The 15,486-nt window shown below is 42.3% G+C and overlaps 1 protein-coding gene across 3 annotated transcripts in view; it reads right to left on the bottom strand.

The window, feature by feature from the left end:
• PC (pyruvate carboxylase) overlaps positions 1–15,486 on the bottom strand; it is a 629,184-nt gene that overhangs the window by 27,111 nt on the left and 586,587 nt on the right. For all 3 annotated transcript variants that reach the window (XM_063437445.1, XM_063437446.1, XM_063437447.1), the window contains 5 exons: positions 12,205–12,349; positions 11,870–11,959; positions 6,590–6,811; positions 3,759–3,915; positions 3,259–3,499 (listed from right to left, as the gene is read on the bottom strand). In XM_063437445.1, the coding sequence (XP_063293515.1) occupies positions 3,259–3,499; positions 3,759–3,915; positions 6,590–6,811; positions 11,870–11,959; positions 12,205–12,349 (855 nt within the window). The remainder of the gene's footprint in view (positions 1–3,258; positions 3,500–3,758; positions 3,916–6,589; positions 6,812–11,869; positions 11,960–12,204; positions 12,350–15,486) is intronic.

The following is a 15,486-nucleotide window of genomic DNA, read 5'->3' as shown; positions in this document are numbered from 1 at the left end:
ATATCTGGTGTCACAATAGCTTGCATTTAAAAACAAAAAAATGTTTTTGACTGTAATCTAATAGCAGTCAGTGTCCTTCATAAGTGTGTGTCAGGCCTACAGCGTGTACTCTGCCAACCTCTGCCAGTGCACAGTGCCACTCATATCTGGTACATGCCTAATTTTTCGGGCCTCTGGTGCTGCACTGTGGCTTCAAAGACCAAACAAAAAAAAAAAGCACATAACAGGGATTAAACCGATAGGAATAGTACTAATTAGGGGGAACAGTCCCTATTCTGCTCTGTGTCAGTGTGTATCAGGGTCCCTGAGGACAGGTGTCAATCCATATCTGCCAAGTGACCCTATGTAGGGGGAACACTCCCTATTCTGCTCTGTGTCAGTGTGTTTTAGGGTCTCTGAGGACAGGTGTCAATACATATTTGCCAAGTGACCCTATGTAGGGGGAACAGTCCCTATTCTGCTGTGTCAGTGTGTATCAGGGTCCCTGAGGACAGGTGTCAATCCATATCTGCCAAGTGACCCTATGTAAGGGGAACAGTCCCTATTCTGCTCTGTGTCAGTGTGTATCAGGGTCTCTGAGGACAGGTGTCAATCCAGATGTCAAGGTGTCAATATGTCATATGTCAGGAGTCAATCCATATCCATTGTGATTTAGGAATGTTAGGTGATTTTTGCCCTTTATGGATTAAAACCAGACTGCATCAACTGTGTAATTTGCCATGGATCCCCCTCCGGCATGCCACAGTCCAGGTGTTAGTCCCCTTGAAACAACTTTTCCATCACTATTGTGGCCAGAAAGAGTCCCTGTGGGTTTTAAAATTCGCCTGCCCATTGAAGTCTATGGCGGTTCGCCCAGTTCACGAACATTTGCGGAAGTTCGTGTTCGCCAACCAAAAATTTTATGTTCGCGACATCACTACATATGAATAGATGGATTGGAGCTCCAACCTGAAGGACACATTCTTTGTAGCACATAATACCATAATGGACACACAGATATAACTGATCTTCATAATCAGGCCCGGACTGGCCATCGGGCATACCGGGCAAATGCCCGGTGGGCCGCGATGGCCGTGGGGCCGGCAGGGGAGATCACAGGATCTCCCCTGCCAGCCCGTGCAGGGCCAGCGCTATCCGAGCGTCGGCCCTGCTGTGTGTCTCCATGGGCCGGTGGGGAGATCCAAAGATCTCCCTCACCGGCCCAGAGACCCTGTTACAGGCGGCCGGTGCTGGGGAGTGAGGCAGGCAGGAGGAGAGAACACCGGCGGAGCTCTAGCCAGCAGCTCCGCCGGGTCCTCTCGCGAGGTCTGAGCGTTGCCGCGGTTACCGCGGCAACGCTTAGATCTCGCGAGATCACCACTGGACCACCAGGGATCAGGCAGAACGGCACCCTCCATGACTCCAGGCACCCCCCTATGGAAACCCGGCTTCCCACCCCTCCCGGGCTAAAGGTAAGAAGGGAGGGGGTGGGATACATCATTTTTGTTTTTATAAATAATAATAAAAAAAAACATATTTATTCAATCATTGTGCTATATACACACACTAAGAGCACTCACACACAGCACACTCATACTAACATCACCAGACACAGACACACACACACAGCACCCTCAGACACACACACACACAGCACCCTCAGACACACACACACACAGCACCCTCAGACACACACAGCACCCTCAGACACACACACACTCACACACAGCCCCCTCAGACACACACACACACACAGCCCCCTCAGACACACACACACACACAGCCCCCTCAGACACACACACACACACATAGCACCCTCAGACACACACACACACACAGCACCCTCAGACACACACACACAGCACCCTCAGACACACACACACAGCACCCTCAGACACACACACACAGCACCCTCAGACACACACACACACACACACACACACAGCACCCTCAGACACACACACACAGCACCCTCAGACACACACACACACACACACAGCACCCTCAGACACACACACACACACACAGCACCCTCAGACACACACACACACAGCACCCTCAGACACACACACACACACAGCACCCTCAGACACACACACACACACAGCACCCTCAGACACACACACACACAGCACCCTCAGACACACACACACAGCACCCTCAGACACACACACACAGCACCCTCAGACACACACACACAGCACCCTCAGACACACACACACAGCACCCTCAGACACACACACACAGCACCCTCAGACACACACATCACCTTCAGTCACCTTCAGTCACACAACACACATAAATATATATATGTGTGTTTGGACGTATTGTATGTGTGAAGGGCGCAGTGTGTATGTGTGAAGGGTGCAGCATGCATAATATTATTATTATTGCTATTTATATAGCACCAACAGATTCTGTAGCGCTTTACAATATTATATACTACAGCACCACTACACACATTACGCTCCAGATGCATGCTAGATCCCTTACCCTATTTACACTCTGAATCCTCTATACAAACACACACACACAATCTCCTATACACACTCTGGGTCCTTTACACACAAGATCCCCTACACACACTGCACCACCTGACATACAAACTCTGGATCCCCTATGCACACACTACATTCCTTGTAAGCAAACACATACTACATTCTCTAATCACACACTCTTTATAACCCCTACACACACTACAGCCTGTATGCACACACTCGCTACATCCCCTATACACACTATGCCCCCTATAAACACTCGCTACAGCCCCTAGCCCCACATATTACACCACAAACACGAATTAAATTGACCTATTTACACAATACCACACCACAATCAACTTACTCAACACACATGCAATCCCACAAGCATGCTCCAAACACATGCACCATACGCTTTTCTGGCCCTTTTGTCCTCTGGTATCCCACTTATGGAGACACCAGAGACAAGTTAAAAGCAAACACAGCGCAAGCTTGTTATTAAATTTGTTTGCACTGTGCAGAACAAATACAGGGCCTTTTTCTAATGCTAGAGCTCCTCAGCGGGGCTCTGTGCATTGAACCAACATGCTCACATTGAAAGGGGGCGTGCTTGTCATTAGTGATGACAAAACATACCCTCTCTGGCCCCGCCCCTTTCTCAGGGGGCCGCTGTGATTGAAAAATGCCCGGGCCAAATTTTTTTCCCAGTCTGGCCCTGTTCATAATGGTTTGTTTTAAAGTTTTAAATTGCTGGTCACTTGGCTTTCTCTCAAGGTTCAGCAGCACTTTGAAATAATACCTTGATACACAAGATGTGCGTCCCGGCTTTAACCAGTTCCTCAGCAAGATTCACATAATAATCCAAAGTGTATTTTGTTCGAGTGGGGTCAGCTACATCACCGGTATAGGAAATAGCAGCCTCTACCACACCACCAGCCTGGCCAGCAGCTTCCATCCCCAGGATCATGTTTGGTAAGTAGTTAAGAGAATCAAAAACCCTGAATATATCCATTCCATTCTCTTTTGCAACTTCACAAAACCTGAAAGTGAAACAAGGAAATTGGAAATTGTGTTATACAAAGCTTTCTGTAGCATTATGAAAGTACAGCTTACACCTTAATGAATCTTACAGTAAACGAAAAGAGGCTGAAATGAGAAAGGGCCAACTGACTCTTTCAGAAACGTTTTCTATGTATGTTAAACCGATCATTAGGGGAAAAATATCTGAATTATATAAAAAATGGATTTGAACGCATACTGTTGCAGAATAGCTTCACAGGGTTCATCATCAGAACTTACTTGAAGACTGCATTATCAGGGTAGTTTGTATAACCTACAGCATTCGCCCCTCTGAGAAGCATTTGGAAAGGGATGTTAGGAATAAGCTCTCTCAACTCTTGAAGACGTCTCCATGGGCACTCATACAAGAAACGCATTGCAACATCAAAAGTTGCACCTAGGGAAGAAAAAGCAACTTGAAAAATGACCACATACATTGCTACATAATGTTACTTTCAAAGCAGATGAAACAACTATTAAAGTATAACATGTGTTATATGCGTGACCTAAACAAATAAATGGTTATACCAGCGGGTCCCAAACTGTGTGCCACAAGGGGAGCCGCAAAATATATTTTCCCAGTGCTATGATGATAGCACTGGGAACTGTGCCTCCCTCTCACCTGCCGGCTCTGCTACAGCCAGCAGGGGAAGGAGAGAGGACCGGGGTGATTAAACTTAGAAACTTGTAATAATTAAAATAAAAGTATATATTTATCTGCCCACCTATCTCCACAGACACACAATAACCCCCTCCCCCCATACACACACACATTGCCCCTCCATACACACTGTACCCCTCATACACTGCCCCCACATACACACACACACACTGTACCCCCTCATGCAACCTGCCCCCCATACACACACATTAGCCCCCATACACGCACACAGCTCCTCCATACACACAAACGGTTCCCCTCACACACTGCCCGCAACACACACACTGTACCCCCTCACACAATCAGTCCCCATACACATACATTACCCCCTCCTACACACAAACAGTACCGCTCACACACTCTGTACCCCCCATACACTACCTCCCACACATGCACACTGACCCCAAAATACACACTGTACCCCTCACACAACCTACCCCCCCACTCACTGTACCCCTCATACAACCTGCCCCCCCACTCACTGTACCCCTCATACAACCTGTTCCACACACACTCACACTGTACCCCTCATGCAAAAACTGCCCCAACACACACACACACACACACTGTACCCCTCATGTACAAACTGCCCTAACACACACACACTGTACCCCTCATGTACAAACTGCCCCACATACTGCATCCTTCACACACACACTACATCCTTCAAAAACACAATGCAGCCCTGTACACACTACACCCATCACACACATACACACACATATTGCACCACACACACACACATTGCACCCCTCAGACACACTAATGCCCCTATCCCCTACTACAGTCCCCATCCCGGCAGATCCCAGGTAAGTTGTCAAACTGTTCATAAACAGTTTGACTACGTACTCTAAGAGGACACTACGACACTACTGGCACCATAACCACTACTAAGTGCTGTAGTGGTTATTGTGCCTGAAATAATCTACCAGTGCCCCTCTCGAGATTAGGTTCTGGATCTGCACTTGAACGGCAAGCATTTCTGGCGAACAGGGGCCCAGTATAGGCCGCTGCGCTGCACATATATGTACAACCTAGGAAATTAGTTTAACTTTGGGAGCCTTGGAAAAATATTGAAGTATCAAGGGCACCTTGAACTTAAAGAACCACTGGGTTATACTGTCAAATGTAGTATCTGTACATATACATCTACATGAATGATAAACTGTGTATTATGGGAAATAATGCCATTAAGGGTTTCTGAAGACATAAACTAAACCATGAGAATAAAAGTGGAGTGGTCCATAAATGTCTCTATAGCAGATTATGTAGTGAGTGCTGCTGAAGTTCTATTTTTTGGTGTCCCTGGATGAGGGATACCATGGAACCAACACAGGATGCTGGGACAGAATCTCAAAATATGGACTGTCCCGCTGAAATTATGACAGTACAGAGGCCTGTATTATGATGTCTCCATTAATGGAATGATTTTTCCATAAAACACAATTCACTGTAAAATAGATATAACCTTGTGATTCAAACAGTCTGTAAATTGGTTAACAACATATATAATACTATTGTTATAGAATTGTAGGCATTGGACACAATCTTTATAAGAATGTCTAATAAATTCATGCAAAATGGAACACATGATTATCATAGTTTGACAATCATTTATTATAGGTTTAGTCAGACAGATATAGGAGAAAGTATAAATTATTGTTTATATATTTTATAATACTTTAAGCACATTTGTGCAGAAAACATGTATTGCAAGGAAAAAAAACAAACAAACTTGTTTTCTATTGCATTAAAAGCAGTAAATAATCCGTGTGTGTCCGCTTTATGTTCTCTATATAAGAAGTCTTTGCCTGCATAGTTAAACAAGTGAGCAACCTACTATTGAGCACTAGCTGGTAAGCTTAATCTACTGTCCCTGAACCTGCACTTCATAAGTAGACCAGCTCTAGGCATTCCTGCTCAAGATCAATAATGTAGTATGAAACATGTACGATTCGTTTTGTTTTGAATTTACATTTGTACGAATTACATGCCAATTCGGACATTCGGATGCTTACGAATGTCCGAAGTGCCAAAGTGCTGACGTTCGACAGTTTCGAAGTGCCGACGTTCGGCAGTTCCGAAGTGCTGATCCGAACCGAATGCTATTGGTCCGAATTGCCGAAGCAGACTCATTTTTTACTTACCTGAATTTACTTACCATTTTTTTTGCCCATGCACATCCCTAGTATGAAATATCTACAGGAAAACATTTTTTGAGACCAACCACACTGGAAGCCAAAATTAACAATGAAAGCATATCACTTTGATAGTATGTCTTTGTGAGAGAATGAAAATGTAGTGAGTTGAGGAAGCTTGTAATTTTGCGCCAGGTTAAAATTTTTCATGGTGTTTAGAAAGAGAAAAATCACATTTATTATGTGTTGAACATTGGACATTGACCGCTCACCTCCCCAGTTCTCCAGACTGAACAGATTGCTGAAGTTATGTGAGACAAATGGAGAAATCTTCTTAAGGTCATGGGTGCGTACACGAGTGGCAAGGAGGGACTGATGAGCATCTCGAAAAGTGGTGTCCATGAGCAATAAACCACGGTGTTTACGTACTGCCTGTGCAAAACCTTGTGGACCTTCACGGAGAAGGATGTCTCGTAAACCAGCAGGTGGATCACCTAAGAAATATGGAAAACATATTTCACAAAAACAGACATTATTAACTTAATTCCTGTAAGGGAAATTTGCTTTAGCCAGGTAATTTCAGTTTCTCATGCTGGTTGTTATGTTCTGCGGAGAAAGGAAGATGTATTTGTCCCTGAAGCCTTTGTTAAAGGAAGGGGTGAGTTCTAGATGTTCCTGATGTATAGGCATTGTGTCAATGGATGAATGGAATGTGTCCTTGAAAGGCATTACTGTGACTAAACAGAATAAGCATTTACATATTTCTGTCGCTAGCACTAAGAAATGCATTTTAATTACAAAACCCATAACCATTATATACACTATTTTCTAATAATGTAGATCATTATGTCAACTCTTTTGTAAAAAAAAATGCAGTTGCCATTAGCAATCAAAATGCATTGTAAACATCAAGCCTCAAGTGAAAACAAGAAGCATCAGACCTGGACTTCTACCATACAAAGTTCTACATAAAAAGAATGCAACGGGTGAGAAGTCTGAGAAACAAAAGGTAGATTGGTGGATCATCTGCATACAGATGGTATTTAATAAATGCAACAGATGTGATGTCAAACAATATTTCCACAACAATCAAATAACAGGCAGGTATTACACTAAAATATGGAGTCACATTTCAGAGATGTGTGAAAATTTAGTTTTCTAGTGCTGCACAGTCAAAATGGAGTAGTTTTAGATAACAAATAACTACATTTAAATTGATCATGCAACATGGCAATACAATACACGGTTTAAACAATACATTGGTTTAAAGTTTTTTTGTTTTTTTTAATGTATTTATTTTAGCTCATATAACCTACTTGCTGGGCTACAAACTTTGCCTGGTTCAAAATGCCAAACAAAAATTCAGAGAAAACCAAGCAAGAAGGGCCGTTGGATATTTGTTTTGTTTTAGATTGTTGCAAAACACATTTTTGATTTGATAAGGTGCTGCAGCAACTAAGTTAATATAAACTAAGCTCCAGGGCCTGGTGGTATTCACCCATGAGTACTTAAGGATCTAAGTGTGGAAATAAGTGAACCTCTGTTTTATCTTTCAAGAATCTTTTCTTTCAGGGATTGTACCGGAGGATTGGAGGAAGGCAGATGTGGTTCCTATATTCAAAAAATTTAAAATCACTGCCTGTAAATTATAGATCTGTGAGCTTAACTTCCGTGTCTGGGAAAGTATTTGGAAGGTTATTAAGGGATAATATTCAGGAATTCATTGAGAAGAACACTTATCAGCAAAAATCAGCAAGGTTCATAGATCATTTAGCACCTGGGATGGGTCCTCTTTTTGGCACACTCTCCCCCTTCCCCCCTACTTTAAAATGTAATATACACCTGCAAATATTTGAATGTCTGTAGCACTGAGAAATGTTTGTGTGTTTGAATATAAGCATGGAATATGTGTGAGTGAATGTAGAGATGGGTTTGTATGTAGTGTTGGTGTTTGAATGCAGGCATGCATTTGCGTGTAGTGTTGGCGAGATGCAGTGGAGTCGGTATATATAATAGAGATGTTTTAATACAGAGGTGTGTTTGTATGAAGTGTTGTTTGAACACAAGGGTGTGTTTGTATGTAGTGTTGGCAAGATGCTGAAATGTATATATATATATATATATATATATATATATATATATATATATATATATATATATATACATACACACATACACACACACAGATACATATTTTTCCCTTTTCTTAATCGTTCAGTTGTTTAGTAGATATCTACCTTATTTGTTATCCTTATGTGGGATAGACATATTTAAGGACACCAAATTAAGGAGCAATCTACTAAACAAATACACATTTATACACACACAGACAGACAGACTTATGTGTGTGTACATTTGTGGTTGTGTATGTATATAAATACACAATCACGGACATACACCCACATAAACACAGAGATACACACACAATAAAAAGCACACCCTTAACCACAGAGATACGCACAATCACACATAATCACAGACAAACACACATAATTACTGACAAACACAAAAATCACATTCATACATACACATTTAGTAAGTAAGAGGTCCACCCAACCACCCTACCAGTAGATCCTCTCCCTGGTGACTTGCTGCTGGGCTGGGATCTCTGTGCTCTTCCTGAACAGCCCACTCGCGTGCGTGCCCAGTAGTGATGCTAAAGCCAGGATGACGTCATATCCCGGCTGCCAGCTCACTGCAGAATGTGCACAAACTTCTATGTAGCCCATAAAAAATGTTTAATCTCCCTTCCTCCCACTATATATCTGTCCTTGTCCCTTGTGTGAAAATGTGTGTTTGTGACAGCGTATGTATGTGCAATGTGCGTGACTTTATATGTAATCTACGAATGTGAACTTGTGTGTAATGTAACAGTAGGGGAACCGTTGTATGTGTCTGGGTGGGTCAGAGTAGATTGGGTCTGGGACTTAGTGTGTGATATTGCATGGGGGAATGTGACGACATGGAGGTATATGTAAGTGGGTGAGTATTACTAGCAAGAGAAGGGTATATGGCAGGGTGGGGCAGTGTGATGGATACTATGATCGTGTGTGCCATTGCACACAGTGGATTGAAGGAGGTGACTGCAGGTGAGGTGGTAAGTATATGGTCTTATATGGCAAGGGTGGTTGTTATATGTAAGGGGTTAAAACAATGGGTTGGGTGTTATATGGAGGAGAGGGAACAATGTCAAGGCGAGGGTATACGGCAGGGAAGGTATGACAGGGAAGGTGGGGGTTTATATGGCAGGGAGGGTATTATGAGAGTGTGGGGTTTGGGGGTATAGGGCAGGGAGGGTGGAGGTATAGATCAGGGAGGGTATTATATGGCTATGAGGATGGGGATGCCAAAGGGTGAATTTACAAGTGCTGTAAAATATTATTAGTCCACCATTCAAAGGGGTGCAGGAAAAGGAGAGCTCTCTCTCACTATATGGTGGCTGCTCTGTTTCAGCCTCCAAGCAGTTCCATTCCAGGGTCAGGAAGTGCAGGCTCAGGATCAAAGGAGCAGGGGATCTGGAGAGACCCACTCTTATCCCCTGCATGTTCAGAGTGGCTGCGCAGGGGAGCAACCAGGCAGAATGCACACTCTGTGCTCCCTGCTGGTACACTCCATGATAACCTCTTTGCTGCTCAGTGTAAGTCAGTACATTGGCTGGCAATCCCCTCCTTGTGCTCTGACTCACTGAATGCCAGAGCTGCTAGGGATAGATTATGTCTGTACCAGAAGGAAGTGCAGAGCATGGCACTGATTCAGTATTTGCACTTGACACAAAACTCAGTAAGTAATACAATGTGAACAAGATATTGTTTTGCTGCTGTGGGATTTGGATAGATTGGAGGACTGGGCACTCAGAAGGCAGATGAAGTTTAATGTAGAAATGTTATGCATTTCTGGGTAAAGAATGCACAAGCAACTTATACCCTAAATGGTAGTGAATTAGAGATAACACACAAAAAGGATTTGGGAATTGATATAGACAACAAACCAGGTAACAATGTGCAATGTCAATCAACAGTGGCTATGGCCAGTAAAATATTGCCAAGTATAAAAAAAGTGCATTTATTCTCAGGATAAGAATATCATTTTGCTTCTTTATAAATCACGGGTAAGACCACTTCTTGAATATGTAGTTCAATTTTGGACACCTGTACTAAAGAAGGAGATTATGGCACTAGAAAAAGTGCAGAGGTGAGCTACAAAATGAATAGGAGGAATGGAACATTTTAGTTATGAAGATAGGTTAACAAATTGAAACCTCATTAGTTTAGAAAACAGTGCCTTGGAGGGGACATGATAACATTATACAAATATATTCGGGGCCAATACAAACCAGTGTCTGGAAATCTATTCGCAAACAGGGCTATACATAGGACAAGAGGTCACGCTTTTAGACTGGAAGAAAGGAGATTTAGTCTAAGGCAAAGGAAAGGTTGATTTTTTTACAGTAGGAACAATAAGGATGTGGAATCCCCTGCTGAAGAAGTGGTTTTATCAGAGTCTGTACATATGTTTAAACGGCATCTAGATGCATACTTGCAAAAACTAATATTTAAGGATAGACATTTTAAATTGTGGGGTAATAGCTTCTTGATCCAAGGAGAGATCTCACTACCATTCTGGGGTCAAGAAGGAATTGTGGAGATGCTTCAAATGGTTTTTCTTGTGTCTTCTTTTGGATCAACAGCAAAAAACTGATGTAAGAAAGGCTGAACTTGATGGACACATGTCTATTTTCAGCCTGTGCAACTGTACTTGTTTAAAAGTAAAATAGTGCACAGCATAGCTTGGTCTTTTTCCACCAGGAGCCATCTTTTACATGTGGAAGTCCAATTACAACTGTCACAGCTATTCTGATAAATGCAATTCTAGGGACAATTACTTGATCCCAAAAAATATGTGAGGACAAGGAATAAAGAATCATGCTAGACTGCATCCGTATGAAGTACACATGTCTTGTTTCGTCACAGTAATTCTTATGGCCAGTCTGTTGCATTGACTACAGTGAATTCAATTCTAGTAACAAGTATATATTTTTCCAGACACTTCAATCCATGCCTTGGTACCACTGATAACATTGCCATTATTGCAGTCCTTCCTAAAAAATGCCAAATGCCAGTGACACTCAATGACACAGTGTTGCTTATATTAAATACGTCTAACATTCTACCAAGGATACAAAACAAAAAGTCACTAAATAAGGACTAGAGGCTGAATAATTTAAGCAAAACAAATCAAAAACTTTAAAGATCTTGCACAAAAAAGGAATGTTCTACTATATTAAAATTTGTGAAGGTTGGTATACAGCTGCTATTGTTAATCAAGCAGGGCACTGCATACTGGCATCAGTAAACACACAATTACTTGTTTAAATATGGATTGGGAATACAGGTTTTAAACATTTTACTTGCATGTTCTTCAATGAAAATAATTACTCTAAAAAATAAATTATGTTTATCAGTGCAATACGACTTCAACCTAAGAAAATCAGGATTGCTGTTTAAACTTAATAATAGTGTAGTTAAACACAGTTACAATGGCAGAATACTTACCAAGAGGAACAAGTGGAATGGCTGGGTCTATAGAAGATGGCTTTGCCTTAACAGGTATGGGAGTTGTTGGTCCATTTACCATCACATGACCTAAAAAATGTTGGGGATATACAAAATTACTGTTGTAATGTATTTTGGTAATATTACATTTCTGAATGTGTCTCCACTCTTAAATCAAATGTTATTGCACCACACAGTGGACATTAGGTAAGCATTAATAATTGTAAATTGTGGTTTGTAATGGAGGTTTATTTCTCTCTAATTTTGGCATTGTGGCTTAAAAATTGCAACTCTTAGTCTGCAACGTATACTGGTTTAGTGTAAATGTAGCTCACCCAGGTAATGGAGTAACTTCTGAGCACGGTTCTGTACAGGTCTAAGATTGAAAAGGTCTGGGTTTTCATCAATAAATTGGGTGTCGACAGTTCCATGAAGGAACTGGTGATTGTTCAAAACATTCTGTAAGAAAGGGATATTGGTCTGGAAAAGAGAAAAAGGCAAAAACATGTTAATCTGTGGAAACACCATTGCATACATTTTAAATGAAATTAATTCCAATGCATATTGTACTAAAATGATTATATTGTAAGCAAAAATAGAAATTCAAGATCACTATAATACATCACCAAATGTTATAATTGAATAACATTATTAATTTACATGATTGTTTGTAAATGTTCAGATAATTCCATTTAAAATGACATACCAAAAAATAATATATATGAATTATTACTGTAGCCATCAAACTGAGTTTGCTCGAGAACATTTGTTTTTCAATGTGGAGTTAGTAATCACAATTTACTAACTCTCCAGTGGAGGCTTTTTCATACAGGCAGCACCTCACCAGTTTTTATTGCTATAATAAACAAATAACATTTTATCAATTTTTTTTTCCCTTTTAGGGTTTTAAACTTCTGTTTGTGTATCTAACACCTTTGAGAAGTGTCTGTTTGATCAAATGTGTTTGTAGTACTGCAGTTTTCCTCCACCCTTATTTGGCACGCTATTGCTGCTAGGGAGAGAGAAAAATAAACCTTTACAAGATGTATGGTTGTTGGTCGTTTGTCCAAAGGTCTGATTAAATCCTATGAGAATTTGTGTGAATCATCCTCATTGGCTGTTGGACAGCTAACTGTTCTTCCCAATGTATATTCACTGGACAGTAAATATGTTGCCCTAAAACATAGGCTTGCCTACAGTGCCATCATCGGCTTCTAGCACCAGGTGGTGGAGTCAGCAGTATACCACTTTCCTTGAAGAAGCCTCTCGTTTGACTCCATGCCTGCTGCATTGTTTAATCCTGCTGCTCATCAGAAGTGCTAATTTATGGTCAGAAATGCCCTGCAATGGCTACATGGAGCCAGCAGTACATTTAATAACACCCTGCACTTGGCTACTCTGCTGTGTCTTGTGAAGGCAGCTTAATTGTTCTACATAAGGAATGCTCCACAGCATCAAGTATAGTTCGGACGTATGCATTAACACTACACAAAGACGCGTATTTTCACAAAGTTAATGGAGGGGCAGGAAAGCCTGAAGATAAAAAACACAGGTAAATGTATTGTGAGACATGCTGCCAAAGGCTTCCGTGGGATAGTTCTTAATAACTAGGCTGTTGCACAAAACCCCTTTAATGGACAAAAAGTAAGAAACTAGGCAGACAGACCATAAAGTGTTAAGTTCTCAGGATGTACATGGTTAAGTGTACAAGTAAGTTTTATGATGATGTTAAAGCAACATGTTACAGTATCATAACCACACTAAATTGGTAGCAATACCATTTGAAAATGTTTTGATTAATTATCTTGAGTCTTCCCTGTACCAGTCACCTCCCCTAGGGAAACCAGAAGATCTCTTAACTTAAGCAGGTATTAGCTCAGGATTGCTAACTGAACTCTAGCTAACTGAAATGGAGGGAAACTATGACACATGTAGAGGCTGGGTGGATAAGGGAATGGGGCACACAAGGGGCTGAGGGGAGGAGGAGGGAATTGGACACATGTAGTGGCTGGGGGGGGATGGGACACATGTAAGGGCTGGGGGGAGGTTGGAATGAGACACATGGAGTAGCTGGGGGGAAGAAGGGAATGGGACACATGGAGGGGCTGGGGCAGAGGGAATGGGACACGTGGTGAGGCTGGGGAGGAGGGAATGGGACACGTGGAGGGGCTGGGGCAGAGGGAATGGGACACGTGGAGGGGCTGGGGCAGAGGGAATGGGACACATGGAGGGGCTGGGGCAGAGGGAATGGGACACGTGGAGGGGCTGGGGCAGAGGGAATGGGTCACGTGGAGGGGCTGGGGCAGAGGGAATGGGACACGTGGAAGGGTTGGGGCAGAGGGAATGGGACACGTGGAGGGGCTGGGGCAGAGGGAATGGGACACGTGGAGGGGCTGGGGCAGAGGGAATGGGACACGTGGAGGGGCTGGGGGAGGGAATGGGACACATGGAGGGGCTGGGGGAGGGAATGGGACACATGGAGGGGCTAGGGGAGGGAATGGGACAAATGGAGGGGCTGGAGGGAGGGAATGGGACAAATGGAGGGGCTGGGGAGGGAATGGGACAAATGGAGGGGCTGGGGGAGGCAATGGGACAAATTGAGGGTCTGGGGGGAGGGAATGAGACACATGGAGGGGCTGGGGGGAAGGGAAACATTGAATTGGCCGAGATCATCTAAACTGATGATGTCAGCCAAAGAGGCAGATGGAAACCTGCACGGTGAGGGCTGAAAGGTAAGTAAATCTCACCTTTTAAACCCTCACATGCCCGGGGAGGGGGGAAGATGGGCAGCAGAATAGAATAGACTAAAACTGTCGCGTTAGGGGTGCATTTTTGCATTCCTAACGCAATAGCAATGCTTTAATACAGTTTTGCTTGTACAATGAGAATTGCAAAAATAAGGCTTGGGTAAGATTTATCTTCTGCAATTACATACCCTTTTGTTAAAACTGTGTGGACAGCAGAATAAAACAATGTTTGTATTTATGTAAAAATAGGTTGGTAACATTATTCTAAAATCAGATAAGAACACATGTAATTTAAAAAAGACAATACTTCTGGTAGACCAGTGCCAGAAAACAAAATGACAACTCTAAAGTTCATCTCAGAACACACTGGGAGACCAAAGGAAAAGGTACAATTAATGCAGAGAAATTAGAAAGTAAGATCTAAATAGGACTAATATAGGTGAATAATCAATAAAACAATAATATTGTTGTATGAAAAAACGAACTAAAAAAAAAAACAGCAATATTTTGGGCCTAAAAATAAAGAAGAGCAATTAAAGAACAACTGATGTGTGACAATACGCAAGTGAAATGTTCCAGCTGTGGCTAACATGTTGGGGTCGGGGGGGGGGGGAGGGGTGTATAAAAGTGTATATCACCTAGATGTGTACATGTAGATGTTCTAGATTCTGTGTGTCTTTCTGGAAAAGAAAACCTATATGCGTAAATAAGAAATGGAAGTAAGTGTGCCAAAAGGGATGTTTCATAGAAGGCTGTAAGAATAAATATGACAAGCAAGGAAAATGGGAGGCACACACAGGATGACGCCAACAATGGCCCATTTTTTTGACACCAGGGAACAGTTTTCAGCATCACGCTGGCCGCTCAAAG

Source organism: Pelobates fuscus, chromosome 12 (genome assembly GCF_036172605.1).
Source record: "Pelobates fuscus isolate aPelFus1 chromosome 12, aPelFus1.pri, whole genome shotgun sequence".
In the NCBI taxonomy this organism is placed as follows: domain Eukaryota; kingdom Metazoa; phylum Chordata; class Amphibia; order Anura; family Pelobatidae; genus Pelobates; species Pelobates fuscus.
The sequence above is the reverse complement of the archived record's forward strand: the minus strand, read 5'-3'. Positions and strand labels throughout refer to the sequence as shown.